Raw genomic sequence first — 17,079 nt, 5'->3', positions numbered from 1 at the left:
AACAAAATAAAGGCGATGAATATGTTTATCGGCTTGACTTACTCTAGGATTTAATTAATTTGCAGAGAATATCCATCCATTTTTTTTGTGCATTACCCTTTTGTAAGTTTTTCTACCTTCATGCTATTCAAATGCCTTCTAAAGCTTCTAAAATTATAAACTCAAGATTTTCTCTTGTTTATATGTTGCACTACACTTCGTATGACTGCATCATGCAAACTCTCTCTCTCTCTCTAGCACAGTAGAGAGGATGGGCATTATTTCTCTGTCTTTGACCATTTGTCTCTCTCTCTCTTAGGTTGGAATTTGAGTAGCCTCTTTCTCATAGAGACAATGGATTGCAAGCGACAGAAAATGCATGACATGAAGCTTAGCTGCAAGCATCAGCCGCCGCCGATGTTAAGCTATAGAGTAGAAAATTGGGGTCATGATGAGGAGAAAAGGATTGAGGAGGGCCTTGGTTTGGGCATTGTGTAGAGGAAGAGGGGAGGATAGGTTTGGGGCACACTAAGAAGGGGGAGTTGGATCCTCCAAGACCAACTAGCTTCTCGCTTTGAGCCAAGGCAAAGGAAGAGAGGTGCGACAAAGGGGGGGGGGGAGAGGGGCGAGGATGACGTTTGGGGTACATGGGGGCAAGGGTGATGAGGAGGCCGCGACGGCTACTCGAGACTGGCAATGGTCAAGGAGAACCATATTATTAAAAATATATATTTTTAGCTCTAAGGTGCCTTAGTGCATGATTAAAAAAATATATTTTTAGCTCTAAGGTGCCTTAGTGCTTTTTTTTTTGGGATCAATAATAATTATATATATTACCTCATAAACTGTCCAAAAATAAAACCAACTTGAGAACAACCAAGCAACCTACAAACTACTGAACTTTACAAATCATTTTTATCCTCATTTAGGATTCTACACAGAAAATCCCATCTCTCCTCCTCCATCAAAAAACACGATTGCTCCCAGGAGATCTGGTAGCCCAACAGGATGCAGACCTCCATCATCGCTTCAGTAGTGCAACCACGATGGGACCGTTTTTCCATCATTCCCCCTCTGTTGGACCAAATCTTAACAGTAGGTCTAGTTCCCACATGATTTTCTACAAATACAACAAAAGTGTGATCAACTTGCTTTGTTTTTCGATACCACCTTTGAGTTTTTGGTCCAAATTTAGGTGGCCTCCTCTTCCCATCCCAACACCTCACCTTCATCATAGAATTCAACATTAGGACTTACTCCTAGTATGTTTGTTTGAAGCTCCACCAAAGAAATATTATGTGTGCATCCATTTTTTTCTATCGTTTTAATTGCAAGCATGCCTCATGGTAAAGTTATCATCTCGGGGGGTACGTTTACATACACATGGCGTGGAGCAATGCACGATTCACCAGCCCAGCCCGCTTTCGAACAGTACTACACTAGCGAAGCTAACGCCATAGCTTCTCTGACATCGCCATAACCTCAAGTTGGACTGAGGTTCCCCACAGTGCCTCAGTGTTTCGTCTGTTCTGTTTCTCGATCGGCACCTGTTTTAAGTGCAGATTTGCGGCTTTCCTCCTCTGTTTCACGGCCCCGGAAGCTTCACAGACCAGGTGTTCCTCACAGGTTTGTCATTTTTTGGAACTCTTCCTGTTTAGGATTTCCATCTGAAACAGAGTTTCCAAGCTTTTTTCCTGGTGGATGTCGTTGCAGTTAGGGTTTTCCAAGCTGGACACTGCAGCAGTTAGGCTTTTCTCAGCCGTTAGTCAGTTTATTCAAGCATTTCCAGAGTGTCGAGTTAGGGTTTTCTGAAGTGGATGCACCAGCACTACAAGCCTTATTTAGGTGTGAATTTGGGGTTTCAAAGCTTCACGTACGTGTCAATTAGGGCTTTCCAAGGCAGACTTATTACCAATAAGGGTTATGAAAAGTTGGATGCTTCAGTACCTAGGATTTATTGAAGGTGGGTGAACTTGGGTTTTTGAAGGTGGATGCTCTAGCAGATGGCATGGTTGCACGGAGCCTTCCCTTATCTCTTAGTCGTCAGGAGGGTGGTCACCCTCTGTCCTCTGATAAACCCATCCTAGCAAGCCTCTCTTCCTTGAAAGCAACCAATGCTCACTATATCCCAGATGCAGCATATATCATTGCTCCAGTTAAAATTGATATAAATGCGGAAGGAGGGGGGCATGGCAACAAGCATCCTGAAGAAGACATTAAGGGCTTCATCAAAGCCGAGCATCGCATTAGCATTGTTGAGGAACCAAAAACAGAAATGGAGGGATTTATCATGGGGGAGCATGACATTGGCATGATTCAGGAGCCCATAGCAGAAATCGATGGTTTTGTTAAGGGTGTGCATGACAATAGCTTGGTTCAGCAGCCACCAATGTCAAGGGACCAGGTTGCCAATGTCAACACAAATGTAGGCACCGCACCAAGGAAAAGGAGAGTTCAATGGAACGACAGCTACGGAAAGGAGCTTGTTCATGTGCTCGAGTTTGAAGCGAGGTATTTTACTTGCTCATAAGATTCTCCACACTGAAAATGTTTTGTTTAGTTTGCTTACATTCCAGTGGTCCACATTAGGATGGCATTTGTTTGTTTGCTTGCAGCGATTACTGTTTGCATTTCTAACTGATATGGCTGAGGCAGATGTGACTTTACTAGTTTAGGTTTCATAAGCGTCCGCCTTTGAAGTGAATTCCCTCTTGTAATTTTGGTAGGGAAACCAGATGTCTTGTCTTGTGGGACTTCTTGGGCACAGCCTTGTATGAGCAGATGCTCGCTGAGCTTATCAAGCTAGTGCTGCCAATCTGTTAGCAGAGAGCAGAATAGACTTTGGAATTGCAAACTGCTATTGAAACTATCGACACCATGCATGACTAAGTGAAGCAAGCATGTGACTGTGCCAAAAAGGTGCCATGGTATGGACCAGGAGGGAAGCCACTATAGTTGTGGCTGAGGCATGACTAGAGGTCAAGAATACTATGTGGCAGAGATACATTATGTGGAGGAAAATTTGGCTTCCAAATATGAAGGACCTCCCCATGTCAAATGTGACAGTGCAAGAAACAGTCACACCCATTGGCTGCATTTTGGTCAGATATATGGCTGCGTTTTTGGGGATCCTGCTATTCTGCACCTCTTCAGAACCCCTGCATCTCTCCCATCGACGCCCTCTAATGCCCTCCTTTGCTCCAGCTCATTGTGAGCCGACCTGCAGAACCTTTTCCCACCTGCTTCTGGCCATTGTACGCTCTGCATATACTTTCATCAAGCATCTATCTTATGGACAAGTTCCCAGGAGCTGGGTTTCCGACATGGCAGACCAAGGTACACTTACTCTTGATGTGGGAAGGACTATAAGAGATTGTCACTAGTCGAGCATTCTCTACGCTTCCAGATCTATGGACGGGCTTCATATTGTGGACATGACACGTCGTGGCAAGGGACTTACGTCTATGCCAAGGGTCATGTGGATTGGCACTTCATGGTAGAGGATTGATGTCTAAGTAGGTTGGATATGAGAGGCTGGGGATTTTGGTCCGTGCCCATATCTAGATTACGGCATTTTGGTTGGCTTGGGAATGTAATGTCTATGCCCGGAATGACCGCGTGCTATAAGCGAAATGAAAGGGAGATTGACCAATGCATTCTTGTGTATGTCATACTTGCATGCCCGGAACTATTTTCGCTTTAGTGCTTGCAAGTCATGTGTGTTTAGTTTACGGACCGGGGACGCCCTCTCATGAACCGTGCACGTGAATCTGTATTCTGACCTTGCTTCTGGGGTGTAGACAAGAAGTAGGTGTGACCTGTTGCTTTGCAGATCCACACTTCATTAAAGTACGGCCGGACAACTTATAAGTGAGTTTGGGCATCCACACTTCGTTAAAGACTAGGCAGACAGGTTATAAGTGAGTTTGGGCACTTATTGGATGGTGCCCGGCCAAACTCTCATAAATCAGGCACTCTTTAAAGTAAAAGAGTGTTGACAACTTATTGGGCACCCTCTCCACTTATGAGAGGTGTCAAAGTCATGCAGCAGTAGCACGCACACCACTCAAGGGCACTGAGCAACATCGGTGGCTGGGCTCTCATCTCCCAGTTGTTGCTCCTCCCCAAAAACCCGATCGGAGGAGATATATATGACAAGGTGCCACCACACCCTATATATGGCTCTTCGACTTCCCATGCTCTTGCATATGGGATAATCCACCACTTCAAGTCATGCGACAACTGGAGAGTAGCTGCGAAAATTGCCACCTTCAACACCCTCCTTCAATTCGAGCACCTCGATCAAACAGAGGTTAGGACCACCTAGGACCACACTGCCGAGCTTTGATACCATGTCAAAAGTCATGCAACAGTAGCACGCACACCACCCAAGGGCACTGAGCAACATCAGTGCTTGGGCCTCCATCTCCCTGTCGTCGCTCCCCCCAAAAAGCCAACCGGAGAAGATATCTATGACAAGGTACCACCACACCCTATATATGGCTCTGACTTCCCATGCTCTTGCATATGGGATAATCCACCACTTTCCGATGGGGGAGTTTGCCCGTTCCGGCCTCAATGATGTGTTGAGAGAGAGGCGAGCTTATCTTCAGTGTGGTTTTCTCATTCATTTGCAAGTGTATTCAATCTAGGATGGGTATTCCTGGGTGCCTGCGTCGTTACACATGAAGCTTGTGTCTTGAGAAATCCTTGATAATGTAACTTTCGGAGGGCCTAGGGGTCTCGCAAAACACTTGACCATTAATGCAATCAAACACTTAAATGGGCCACAACCTTAAACATATGCCACTTAATCCACAAAACTATAAAAGAGATGTGTGCACAATTGACACCACATAGAGGCCGGTATGGGCCTCCCCCCCCCCCCCCTCCCTTTGAGTATTTTATCACCCAAGGAGAAAATACCATGCACAAGCTTTGGGGGCCTCACTCTTCCCACGAGAGCTGTCGGATTATCCATATACAAATGCCACAACACAACTCAACACGAGGCAACCATAAAATTCAGCCGATACACAGGCTGTAGAAATATCGTGCCAACAATATAATCCATATACCTCCGTGTGGGTACTGATTCTTTCCCAAAAAAACCACGGGTCTTTATGCAATTCTCCATTCAACCAATTCAACAAGTACAGTGGTTGGAACAACATGTAGAATGGCTGGTACAGTAGGTACAAGGGCCTTGCCTTCAGTATTTCTTCATGATGGACGCCTCCAAAACAGTCCCCAACAACTGGTATACTTCATGGAAAGTCTTCAAGAGAGAGAGAAAGATAGTAGCCATCATAAGGGGAGCTTGTAACGGTTGTAGAGGCTAGTGTGCAGCAAGAGAGCCTCCTCCAAATGAGGAGAGAGGGCTTCAATTTGTAGGTTTGGGCCTCCCACGAGCTAAAATGGCAAGAGAAGGCTATAATGACAAGTGGAGAGCCACACAATAGCTGAAGTGACAAGTGTGAGGCCACTTGTCTTACTTTGATCCACTTTCTAACAAGTGTCAGGCCACTTGTCTCACTTTGGTCCACTTTCTTGCCACATGTCTCAATCTAAGAGATGGGTTCTTTCATAAACTTTATCTCTAAAAATATCCCAACTGGTAGCCCATTTGTCATAGATACTTTGGCAACTCTTGGTATTTGCTCGATTCGAGAGGTAATGACACGAATAGAATTTCCATCGGAGTCGAGCCAAAAATAGCAACTCTCCTAAATTTTAGGAGTGTGATCCTTTGTATTCGAGGATAATCCCCCATTCCCAAAGCTTGTAGTTTCCAAATATTTAGACGTCCTAGAGTTCACCAGATCCCTTTCATATTGGGAAATGTCTAGGCTGGTGATAGATAATACAATCATATTACAAGGGGTTGTTCCTTTCCAGCCCTATTCATAGCAGCCAAGTACGGGATGGGACGTATAATACGGCAAAGTATAATACGTGTATAATACGTCGTTTTTATCAAGCCATAATAAAAAACGTGTACATACATACATACATACATACATACATACATACATACATACATACATAGTGACAGGGGGACGGCGGGACGGCCACGTGGGACGTGGGAACGCCGTCCCGATTAATTGCAGGCGCGGGACGGAGGCGGGACGGCGCAGGGGACGGGACGGAGGGGACGTGGCAAGGGGACGGCCGTCCCCGTTGGAGGGGACGGCGGGACGTTGTCAGCCGGGGACGGGGACGCCTGCAACGGCGCAACGGCTACAGAAAAGTAGCCGTTTTTTTTCGGGCAACGGCTACTAGCCGTTGGCGGCTGGCCGTTTGAGGCTGGCCGTTTGAGAGAGAGAGAGAGAGAGAGAGAGAGAGAGAGAGAGAGAGAGAGCTGCCATATGCTATATAATGGGCTTATGCTACTCCTCTTCTACTCATTGCTCAAGCCTTCCATGAATGATGATGTACCTCTAGGCTCTCCACCATCTCCCTCTCCTACTCAAGCTTTCCTCTCCACTATCTCCCTCTCCTACTCCACCACCTTCCTCTCCACCCTCTCCTACTCCACCACCTTCCTCTCCACCCTCTCCTACTAGACTACTTCAATGATTCAATCTTCCCTCTACCTCTTCTCCTACTCTACCCTCTAAGCTCTCTCCACCCTCTTCTACTAGACTACTTCAATCTTCCCTCTACCTCTTCTCCTACTCTACCCTCTAAGCTCTCTCCACCCTCTTCTACTAGACTACTACTAAGTTACTAACTATTCATGGCATCCTCTTCTCGTGCGGGCGGTAGGAGTAGAACGGATGGGTGGTCATGGTGGGATGAGGTCAACTTCGAGCCTCCTACTCATGCGGGGGGTGCACGTCCATGGACATGCAAGCTTTGCCCATATAAGCGTGTGGGTGGGGCCAATAGGGTGAGGGCCCATTTGTTGCATGAGCCCGGTCATGAGGTGAAATTTTGTGAGCGGGTCACACCGGAGATAAGAAAGGAGCTTCTTGCAAAGCTTGCCGCCCATCAAGCTTTGAATGCAAGCCAAAGGGTGCGTGGAGTGGATCCCAACACTTATGTCACTCCAACCCAAACATCAGGTTCTACATCGGGTGGTGGTGCATCTTCATCTACCCCTCTACCACGTCCTCCTCGTGGCACTACTCGTGGCTTCACACAAGCCGCCTTCTCAATGCCGCAACCTAGTCCACCCTCTCTCTCTCGTCGGCAAAGTACTCTTGAGGGGAGTTGGGATCCCAAAAAGAAGGAGGAGGTTGATGCCGCGGTGGCCCGCTTCTTTTTTCATGACCACATTGCTTTTCGTGTGGCACGGTACGTATTTCACTCACATGATTTCATCATCATGTCTCACGAGTCTTGATTCACGGATCACCATTTTGCCATTCTAATTACTTGCCCTCTTTTTTTTTGAAATGATAAATAGGTCCGACTACTTCAAAACGATGGTGAAGAAGATTGGCGAGTACGGTCCTCACTACACACCTCCATCCTCCGAAACCTTGCGGACCACTATGCTTGACAAGGAGAAACGCCTTGTTGAGCAAGCGGCGGCAAACACAAAGAGACAATGGGCTCGCAATGGAGTCTCTTTGATTGCAGACGGATGGAGTGACACACGGAAAAGGTCTATCCAATGTCCATGGCCTTGTGGCATACTCACGGGGGGAGATGTACTTTGTCTCCTCACATGATGCTTCAGGGACGGGAAAGAGTGCGGATGTACTTGCTGCTGAGTGGAGTAGTGCTGTCGAGATTATCGGCCCCGAATGTGTGATCGGTTTCGTCACGGATGGTGAGGCGACAAATAGGGCAGCGGGAGCTATTCTTGAGAGTATGTATCCTCAAATCACCGTCTCTTTTTGCATGGCACATTGTCTCAATAATCTTTTGAAAGATATTGGGAAATTGTCATGGATTGAATCGGTGATTGATGATGCATGTGCAATTGTGACCTTCATCAACAATCACACATACCTTCGATCCGAGTTTGGGAAGAGGTCCACAAAGGTCCTTCTCAAGTACTCGGACACTCGCTTTGCATACAACTTTCTTATGTTGCATCGCTTGAAGGATTGTCAGGGTGCCGTGCGGCAACTATTCATCAGTGATGAGTTTTGCTCCTCATCTTTTGCACGTACACAGGTAGGGATTTCATGCAAGAAAAAGGTCGACGATGCTGATTTTTGGGAGGACCTCAAGCGCACTGACGCCATGGTGCATCCCATTGTCCACTTGCTCAGGATTGTTGATGCTATGCAGCCATGCATCGGCAAAGTATATGAAGCCATGGACCAGATGATAGAGAGTCTTGAGAAGCTTGAGCCAGACGTAGATAGATATGAGGAGATCCACTCGCTTTGTGTGGCGAGATGGAGCTCATATTCCTCTCCTTTACATGCAGCTGCTTTTATGGTGGACCCAGAATTTCAGGGAAAAGGGCAGGAGGGTGATAAAGAGGTGAGCAACGGTTGGAGACTCATCTTGGATCGCCTCACGCCGGATGCAGAAATCAGGCGCAAAATTAGAGACCAGCTCTCTAATTACAGGGCATTTCAAGGCTCATATGGATGTGCAGATGCGCAGCAGGACAGATTCAAGGTTGGTGCAGCATTATGGTGGGAGGACTTCGGATCAGATGGACCAGAGCTACAACAGTTGGCGATCCGGATCTTGAGCCAGTCCGTTAGCTCTTCTTGCCTAGAGCAATTATGGTCCTCCTACAGCCACATTTCATCAAAGAAAAGAAATCGGCTTGGGGTGGAAAGAGCTAATGATCTTGTCTTCATTAGCGCAAACTTGCGCATGCTTGGCAAGAGTGCAAGATGCAATGCCGATACTTTTACACAGTGGGAGATGGAACAGGAGGAGGCAGCTACAACTATTGCACAGGAGGGTGGGACAGATGGTTCTCATCATGAGCCTTCATCGGATGACACAAACCCCATCCACACTTCACGCACTCATGATCATGAGGCTAGCACCTCTCTTATTGGGAGCGCAGAGTATGAGAGCGAGTGACTTATATTTTGTATCGCCTAGGCCCGCGAGTGACTTATATTTTGTATCGCCTAGGCCCCAACATCTTTTGAGTATATCTATTTAATGTTATCAACTTTAAAGTCTTTCTTTTCCGACTTTGCAAGTCTTGACTCTTGACTCTTGCACCTCGTAGCGTAATTTAATTTTAAATGTAATGTGTATCATGATTCATAACTTTTGGAGTTAGAAAGCTTGTTGTTATTGATTGATTAATCTTGATTCTTTACTCCTCTAAAATTAACAATTTTGAGTGCCGTCCCCACCCCCCGTCCCCGTTCCCTACCTTTAGCCGTCCCCGTCCCCCGTCCCCGTCCCCGTCCCCTGGTAACTATGACATACATACATACATATATATATATATATATATATATATATATATATATATATATATATAATGTATGTACATATATACATACATACATACATACACACACACACATACATACATACATACACACACACATACATACATACATATATACATACATATATATACATATATATGTGCGCGCGCGTGTGTATACATACATATAGGTACACACACACACATGTATATATACACGTGCATATACAAATATATGTACATATAGACATAGGTTGTTAACATGCATACATACATGAAAAACATCAAAAAAGGTATATATATATATATATATATATATATACACGTGTATATACTCATATATGTACATATACATATAGGTGTTAACATGCATACATACATGAAAAGCATTAAAAAAGGTTTTTATTAATGTATGTATTAGAAAAAAAAACATTCAGCAAGTTTTTTTATTAATGATAAAAAACTCGCGTACGTTTTTTATTTTAAAAAAACGTTTTTTACGTTTTTTTTGAAAAAAAATTAAAAAAAAAATCACGTTTTTTATCAATTGGACGTTTTTTATAAAAAACGTCCCGTCGCGTCCAATATATAAAAAACGCGTTTTATAGCTGCTATGGCCCTATTACAGTGTCATTTAAATTTCAGCATTGCTATCTCATTTGGTTTTGTGCCATCACATCTTGTTTAATAGTAATAATAGTTTAAGCGTGTGTCAAGATTGAGCTCAACCCTTTTTGGGGCAATTACATTGGTACTAGAGCCTAGGATCTTCCTCCTTTCTGAGTGGAAGATTATTCTATCTTGCATACACTAAATGTTAGTGCTTTTAAACATTATGGCAAGCCATTATGCCATATAGGACTGTCCATCTTCTTTTGAGTTTGTTACATCTCTCACTCTCTCTACACACCATGGATCTGTTTGAGCCTCCATAGCTACTGGCTCTGCTAACCTAGTTTTGTGCAAGTAAGGTTACGGGCATTTGTCTGAAGTTTCAACTACAAAGGCCTTACTAGGAGCCAGAAAGTATCAACATGGGAATAGTGGAAAATCGCATGGGTTCTTTTTGGATGATTTGCCTCTCCTCCATGGTTTGCAATATTGTTAATTTTCTGCTTTATAATTTTATGAGGGACTGATGTCCAGTTATTCCTCTCTTGGAGCTTTTTGTTGTCATTTAAGGCTTAGTTTGCTGGTCAAGATTAGGTAAAGGCAAAATTTTGTACTTCATATGGATGTTGTTTTGGGCTCTTGAAAATGGAGTGTTGACTTTATAAATCATCACTAACCAAATAAGATCCTCCTATCTTGGTGTTTACGAACAGTGACACAGGTGATTCTGAAGAAGACGATGATGATGCTGATTCGCATGCTTGCACATGCACTATCCAGTAGTATCTATGCCAAGGATTCGATTTCAGATTATACAGTTTATTTTCATATTATTGCAGAGTAGTCCACGGGTATTTGATTACAGAGGAAAGCTACAGAGCAGGTCTGCCTTTTCTCCTTGTCAAGGAAGGCATCTCCTTGTCATGTAAGGACAGTCATTACAATAGGAAAGCTACAGAGGAGTTCTTCCTTTTTGCCTGTCAGGTAAGACATCAACCATTTTGTTTGCCTAGCACTCATGAAATGGAAATGCCTAAACTGGGAGGCAACACACTGTAACTAATAGTTAAACTACATATTAAATACAAAGGCAGGTTTTATTCTCTAGGTTTTTGTCCTAGAAGTGTGTGTACATTGACTTGTTGTCGTCAATTAAAATAATAATAATATGTATTTCTTTTGATTGAGCGTACTCAGAAATATAATTGGCACTCAGCAGAATGAATTGCATAGATGTTTTGAATGACTGTTGTTTGAAGTTTGTCAATAGAGGACCCATGGAGGAATGGGCGAGTAATTTTTCCCTTTAACACTCTCCGCCCGTCCCCATGGCCAGGGAACAAGAGGCCACCCTGCACAAGAGGTTGGTCACATGCAGAGTGAGTTTTCGAAAACTACAGGCTTTGTGATCGATACACCTGCTCTTTCTTCTAGAATATGCATACCCTTTTTTTTTATAGGCAGTACGTTGATAGACGTATTCTTCCTCTTTTAGCCGATGGACACTTTCTTCACTCTTTCTTCTTCTTCTTCTTCTTCTTCTTCTTTCTTTTTTTTTTCTTCTTCTTCTTCTTCTTCTTTATTTATTTATTTATTTTTGGTTGGGACAAATGTACCCTTCTTTTGATAGGTTCTTGGATTTAGTATGGCATATGGTACCCTTCCTTTCTTTTATGGCATATAGTACCCTTCCTTTCTTTTGGGATACACTTACTCTTGGTACTCTTTTAGCTAATGCAATCTTTCTTCCTTAGATCATTATGCATACTCTTCATTCTCTTCTCTTTTGGAATAGACATATCCTTCCTTTGAATAGTATTCTTTCTTTTGGGATAGGCATACCCTTATTTGATAAGTCCACATACTCATTTATGGAACATTTTTACCGTCATATTTGATAAGTTGGTGCGTATACCCTTGTTTCTAAGGCGCTACATACCCTTCCTTTTACTCAATAGACATGTGCACTTTCATTAGAATGGCCCGTACATATGTACACATTCTCTGGATCAAGACATAATATTCTTTCTTTGGAGTAGAAAAGGTTAACACAGAGTGGCTAGTTGCTTTGCTTAAGGTCATTGCTTGATGACTGCAAGAATAAATCTAGCTAAGCTTTGGAAAAAAAATCCTTCTCTTCAACTCCAAAAACAATGTGATCAGGTTAGCAAGATACTTTTTCAACAAGCTTACATGGAGTCACAAAATTTGATATGGACATTGTGTGAGAAACACAACCATAATTGTCCAAGCACTGTACTTTTTATACATTGGAGAGAAATTCAGCTAGCTTGATGATGCAGTACGTAGCAACTATATTAATGGTGTCTAGTTTTGATGGTTTTTTATTTTTTAATAACTAATAATTATAATGAAATAGGGTTTGTTTACCTAATAAATTCAATTGTGATCGTGTCACTCTTGAGCTTTCGTAGATGATACTATAAGAATTATACTTGACAAAATGTCATGCGATATTCATGCTCACTTAGCTCGTACTCATTACTCGGAGGTGGGCTTGGACCTGCCAATGTGTAGGGATGTGCACCGATCCTTCCCTGGGAGGTGGTGTCTTCGATGGGGTCAAAATGAAGCTGTCACCTATTGTTATGGGTTACCGCACCTCCTAAGAAGGAACTCCACACAAACACCAATGGAAGAAGCAATAGACACAACAATCGTTGGGTACTTACCAATGCTTCAAGCTCGTGTCCCTTGAGGCTCCCCAAGCTCACTTTGAAAGCTCCACTCCTCCGAACACCACCTTCACGTTGTCACGGCGAAGTCGCTCACACCACGCATGCAAGGCAACCAACCTATCACTCACTCATATGCATGCTTGCATGAAAGAGACACATGTACTAAAGAACTCTCTCTCTCTCTCTCTCTCTCTCTCTCTCTCTCTCTCTCTCTCGACAAAGTACAAGAGCTCTCATAGCACAAAGGGGGATTGTGTCTTTCCATTATGAGAAATTACCTTATATATAACTAGCCTTTATTCACACTTGGACACCCAAAACTTACTAAGGCCTTGGATGGCCAGTATCTCGTAATGCACAACTTTTATAGTGCCTTTGCATAACACTTATTAATGTTCTCAAATGGAGGAGCATATTTGTTAATCCAAAATAGGATTAACATCTCTCCTTCCCTGATGTAGGTTTTGTCCCTAGAACTTATTACCGAGGTCTAAAGACCTGGTTGCTGAACTCATGCATATAGAAGTTACGGCATGACTGAAGCTTTTTTTAGGGTTCTTCTAAAAGCCGCGTGTGACGTCCAGAGCCCAATGTCGACCATATCTTCAAATGTAATATGCATGTAGCTTGGAAGACATCTTAGGCGATGATAGTATAACATCATGCCTCTGTCAGTAGGACCTTTGTTCATGTCAAAGCAGAGCTGTTCAGTTGCAAATCCATCATATCTTTCTTTAGGTTGATCTATCAAGACCATTATCAGCTTCAGAAATCTGATTCTTGCCATGATATCTAGATCTAGAATACGGTTTCAAACTCGTATCCAGGTGAGCATTTGCTGCCTTTGACTTGCAATATCTGGAAATGATGATGGTGCAAAGTGTGGAAAATTATAGCAGACATGAGAATCGCGACGTTTGGCATTATGGAATTGTAATGGTGTCAGCCTCCTCTTGATAAACATGTATAGTGGATCAACCCTTTGGGTTGGCGGGGTGGGTTGGCCGGAGCACTGGTATTGCTGACTATATTCAAGAATTGTCAAATACTCCTTACGCCACTTTGGTTGTATATCGAAATCCTCAATGCGGGGTTGGTATCATTTGTGATGATGGCCATGTAATCCCCCCTTGTATGAACGAGATTTACTTTGCACCACCTGCGGAAACAGTAACTAATCATGAATGTAACAATTCTGATCTCGAGTAGGTCCGCTAAGTGGGGGTTTGCCAGCTTTGTATGCTTTGCGACATTTGCCCATAAGGTACATTCTCCTGTAATTGGTAAGAGCTCCTCCAAATCTGGCATTGGTGCACGGAGAGGATAGGGCACATAAGGTTGTCGTGTTGATGTCACTGCGTAATAGACGTCTAGCAAGATCCTTCGGTTTGGTTCAAACGGTGTGATTTGCATCAACACCTTGAACATGGGTTGCCTGCCCCGATAAACCCTTCATATTTTGCACATGACAAGGACGCAAGGATATTGTTGTCAGTGAAAGGTTGAATGTCATCTTATGGATGAATAGGACGTACCTCATGAAACGGCCGTGGTGGAGACGGATTTATTGGCGGCATCTCCTCGGGGGCAAGAGTGTTAGTGGGAAAATAGAGAGGGATACAATTTATGCGAGAGAATATACAGTCTGCCTCAATCTTGTTAGTAGAAGTCACACTCGAAAAGGGGGTGGAATGGAAGAGAACACCGGATATGTAGTTGGAATGGATGAGCTTTGTGTTTCTTCCTGATCCTCACCTGAACTTGGGGGTGGGTAGGTGGGTGGGTGGGCTTGTTAATTTTCATGAACTCTTGGAGGTCAATGAGATCTTCTAATAATGTTAGGATATTCGGTATGTGTTTTATGAAAGTTATAAATTACATTAGTCATCATAGCCTCCAAATGTTTATGGATATTGCAGTAAAGTTTAATAATACCAAACGGATGATAAAGAGAAGACTCTAAAATATTTAGATGTTGGTGCGTATTATAAACTTCTAACCATCCGTGGCTGATGATCCACTGATAGTTGCATGCAACCACTTTGTGGTTGGCCGGTGTGGGTATATCATCTAGCATAAACAGGTCGAGTTTGTCGACACTTATTCAAGATGTCAGAATTTTGTAGTACCCGACACCAACTACGAAGGTTAAGCACGATGGGATGCAAGGGATAGAAAAAGATATCAATTGGTTCTGTTAGTACTAAATCCCTCCAAAAGATTCCCATAATAATAGTGGGATCGGCATCTCTTTCTGTATTTTGGTGAATTAGTGTTAAGTCTCCTAAACCGAGGTCTTATGTTAAGTTAATCTCATATTGAAGAAGAGAGAGGATTACTGAGGATAAAAACAAGGTTAGTGTTTGAGGAGGGGCTCGAGGAGTTACTGGCAACGAACTTATCTCCAAGGCTCGTACGATGAGTAGTCGCAATTCATCGATTGGCTCCGTTCTCTTTGTCCTTTCCAAAATGGCCAGTTGGCGCTCCAATTCTTGAATCCTTGAGTCTTTAGTTGACAAAAGATTAGAGATGGCAGCTTCACGTACCATTCGTGCAACGTCTAGCTCTTCATATCTTCTGGTTGCTGCTGCTTGTGCCCTTCTTGCAGATACTTCTAGTGTATTAACTTCTTCAATCTTCTTGAGCTGCTCCTCTGCTAATATCTGGCTGCTTCTTATCTGTTGATTGACATGGTCAAGCACTTTCTGGTGGTTGGCAAGCATCTGTTCCATTTCCAAAGATTTTACAGTGATCACCTCATTTAAAGATTTAATCTTTTCTGCATGGGCTTTGTTTAATTGTTCCCTTTCCATTTGAAGGTTAAGCACTTTCTATTCAGCTGCAGCGACGGCTTCAGTTAGGGTAGAGATTTGCTTTGTTAATCCTTCTTCTTTGTCGTGGAACGTTTCATGAGCCTCTTTAAGCTATTGTGTATGTTGCCCTTCTTTTTCTCAAGCATTTGCCACCTCTTTTTGAAGCTTCTCCTTGGCTTGCTCGACTTGTGCCTTCAACTCTATGCTCTCTTTGATCCTTTGAACTATGGTTTTGCTCAGCATTTGGTTGTTCCCTTCTAACACTTGGTATCTTGCCTCTTGTTCTTCCGCAGCCTTAAAGCTTTTGAGGATGACCTCTCTGTGTGTAGCATCGGCTGCCACCATTTGCTCCTTAAGTTGCTGCACTTGGTCTGTGGCTTTTTGTACTTGCTTCCATAAGGTGACATTCCTATCCTAGAGCATGTGACTAGTAAGTAAGTGACAACACCATACCCTTTGCTCTTGTTCCCAGATAGAAGCGCTTGTGGAGACCGCACCTTCTATTTCACTGAATGGTAATTGTAACAAGCTGTCGAGGCCCTCCATTGTCACCTTTAAGAAGCGATCAGCTTGTAAGTTATGCAAGAAAGAATCTTCAGTTACTGGGCCTTCATCTTCCAGTCGTTGTCACTTGTTTGGGCTTGTAGGTTCTTCTGCTCTCTTTCTTTTCTCAGCTTTGTGGTCTTCCTCTGTGGCCTCTAGATATGCGGATGTAGACTCTTCATTCCTTGTGCTAACATCTTTTTGCGGCACTACTTCGTTTGTGGCTTTCTCTACACCAATCTCCTTGGAAGTTGGTTGATATGAGAGAACACAGTCGTGGAGTGGTGAGAGGTTCTTGAATGCCATTTGTGTTGGGTTGGGAGGGGGTGTGAAGAGGTAACTCCGAAGTTGTGCTCACGGGTACATCAGAAAGGTTTATTCCCCTTTCCTCTTGCTGCTGCAGCACCTACTGATATGATGTAATATCCTGGGCTATTTCAGATTCCAAGCGTTGGGATTCCTTAGCAACTTCTGGGTGAATGCCATTTGTGTTGGGTTGGGAGGGGGTGTGAAGAGGTAACTCCGAAGTTGTGCTCACGGGTACATCAGAAAGGTTTATTCCCCTTGCCTCTTGCTGCTGCAGCACCTACTGATATGATGTAATATCCTGGGCTATTTCAGATTCCAAGCGTTGGGATTCCTTAGCAACTTCTGGGATCATGCCCCTCATTTTTTTGTCTTTAGTTTTTTGCTTCCCCTTCTTCAGCTCCTGCATTCTCTCTTTTGTCTCCTTTAATAGGGCTTGTCCTTCCTGCAGCTCTTCAGGAGTGATGGTTGGTGACTCTAGAGGCAATGCAGCTTGTTGTACCTGTGCTTCCGACATGCTTTCGGGAATTGGAAGATAAGTTGCATGACTGAGAACTTTGGTAAGTAGATAGGGATTGCACACCTTTGATTGGTGTGACTTTAGGTAGTTCTCCATGTCTCTATGGATGTACCAAGCCCAATCTTCTTCTTTTTCATCATGTACCTTGGCTATACGGTTGAGTGGGACCCTATTATACATGTCAACCGGCTTCACTTGCATCATCATAGACATCGCTCTACATGCTTTCTCATTGAC

The 17,079-nt window shown here is 43.5% G+C and overlaps 2 protein-coding genes across 2 annotated transcripts; both read left to right on the top strand.

The window, feature by feature from the left end:
• The first annotated feature begins 1,410 nt into the window (after positions 1–1,410).
• LOC147633375 (uncharacterized) lies at positions 1,411–11,068 on the top strand. The gene is made up of 3 exons (XM_086806436.1): positions 1,411–1,605; positions 1,693–2,490; positions 10,675–11,068. The coding sequence occupies exons 2-3, from the start codon at positions 1,988–1,990 to the stop codon at positions 10,742–10,744; spliced, it is 573 nt and encodes a 190-aa protein (XP_086662562.1). The 5' UTR covers positions 1,411–1,605; positions 1,693–1,987; the 3' UTR covers positions 10,745–11,068.
• LOC147633376 (uncharacterized) lies at positions 6,566–9,310 on the top strand. The gene has a single exon (XM_086806435.1). The coding sequence runs from the start codon at positions 7,636–7,638 to the stop codon at positions 8,983–8,985; it is 1,350 nt and encodes a 449-aa protein (XP_086662561.1). The 5' UTR covers positions 6,566–7,635; the 3' UTR covers positions 8,986–9,310.
• Positions 11,069–17,079: the final 6,011 nt, after the last annotated feature.

This window comes from Cibotium barometz, chromosome 12 (assembly GCF_041138505.1).
Source record: "Cibotium barometz isolate CiBa-2024 chromosome 12, ASM4113850v1, whole genome shotgun sequence".
Lineage (NCBI taxonomy): Eukaryota > Viridiplantae > Streptophyta > Polypodiopsida > Cyatheales > Cibotiaceae > Cibotium > Cibotium barometz.
Note: the sequence above shows the minus strand (reverse complement) of the source record. Positions and strands in the feature narration are given on the sequence as shown.

What these genes read in the sequence shown, in the direction of transcription:
- LOC147633375 (XM_086806436.1), top strand. Translation starts at nt 1,988, where the DNA reads ATGGTTGCACGGAGCCTTCCCTTATCTCTTAGTCGTCAGGAGGGTGGT. An exon ending in GTGCTCGAGTTTGAAGCGAG is followed by an intron (nt 2,491 to 10,674) that starts GTATTTTACTTG and finishes GTTTACGAACAG; the next exon opens with TGACACAGGTGATTCTGAAG.
- LOC147633376 (XM_086806435.1), top strand. Translation starts at nt 7,636, where the DNA reads ATGTACTTTGTCTCCTCACATGATGCTTCAGGGACGGGAAAGAGTGCG.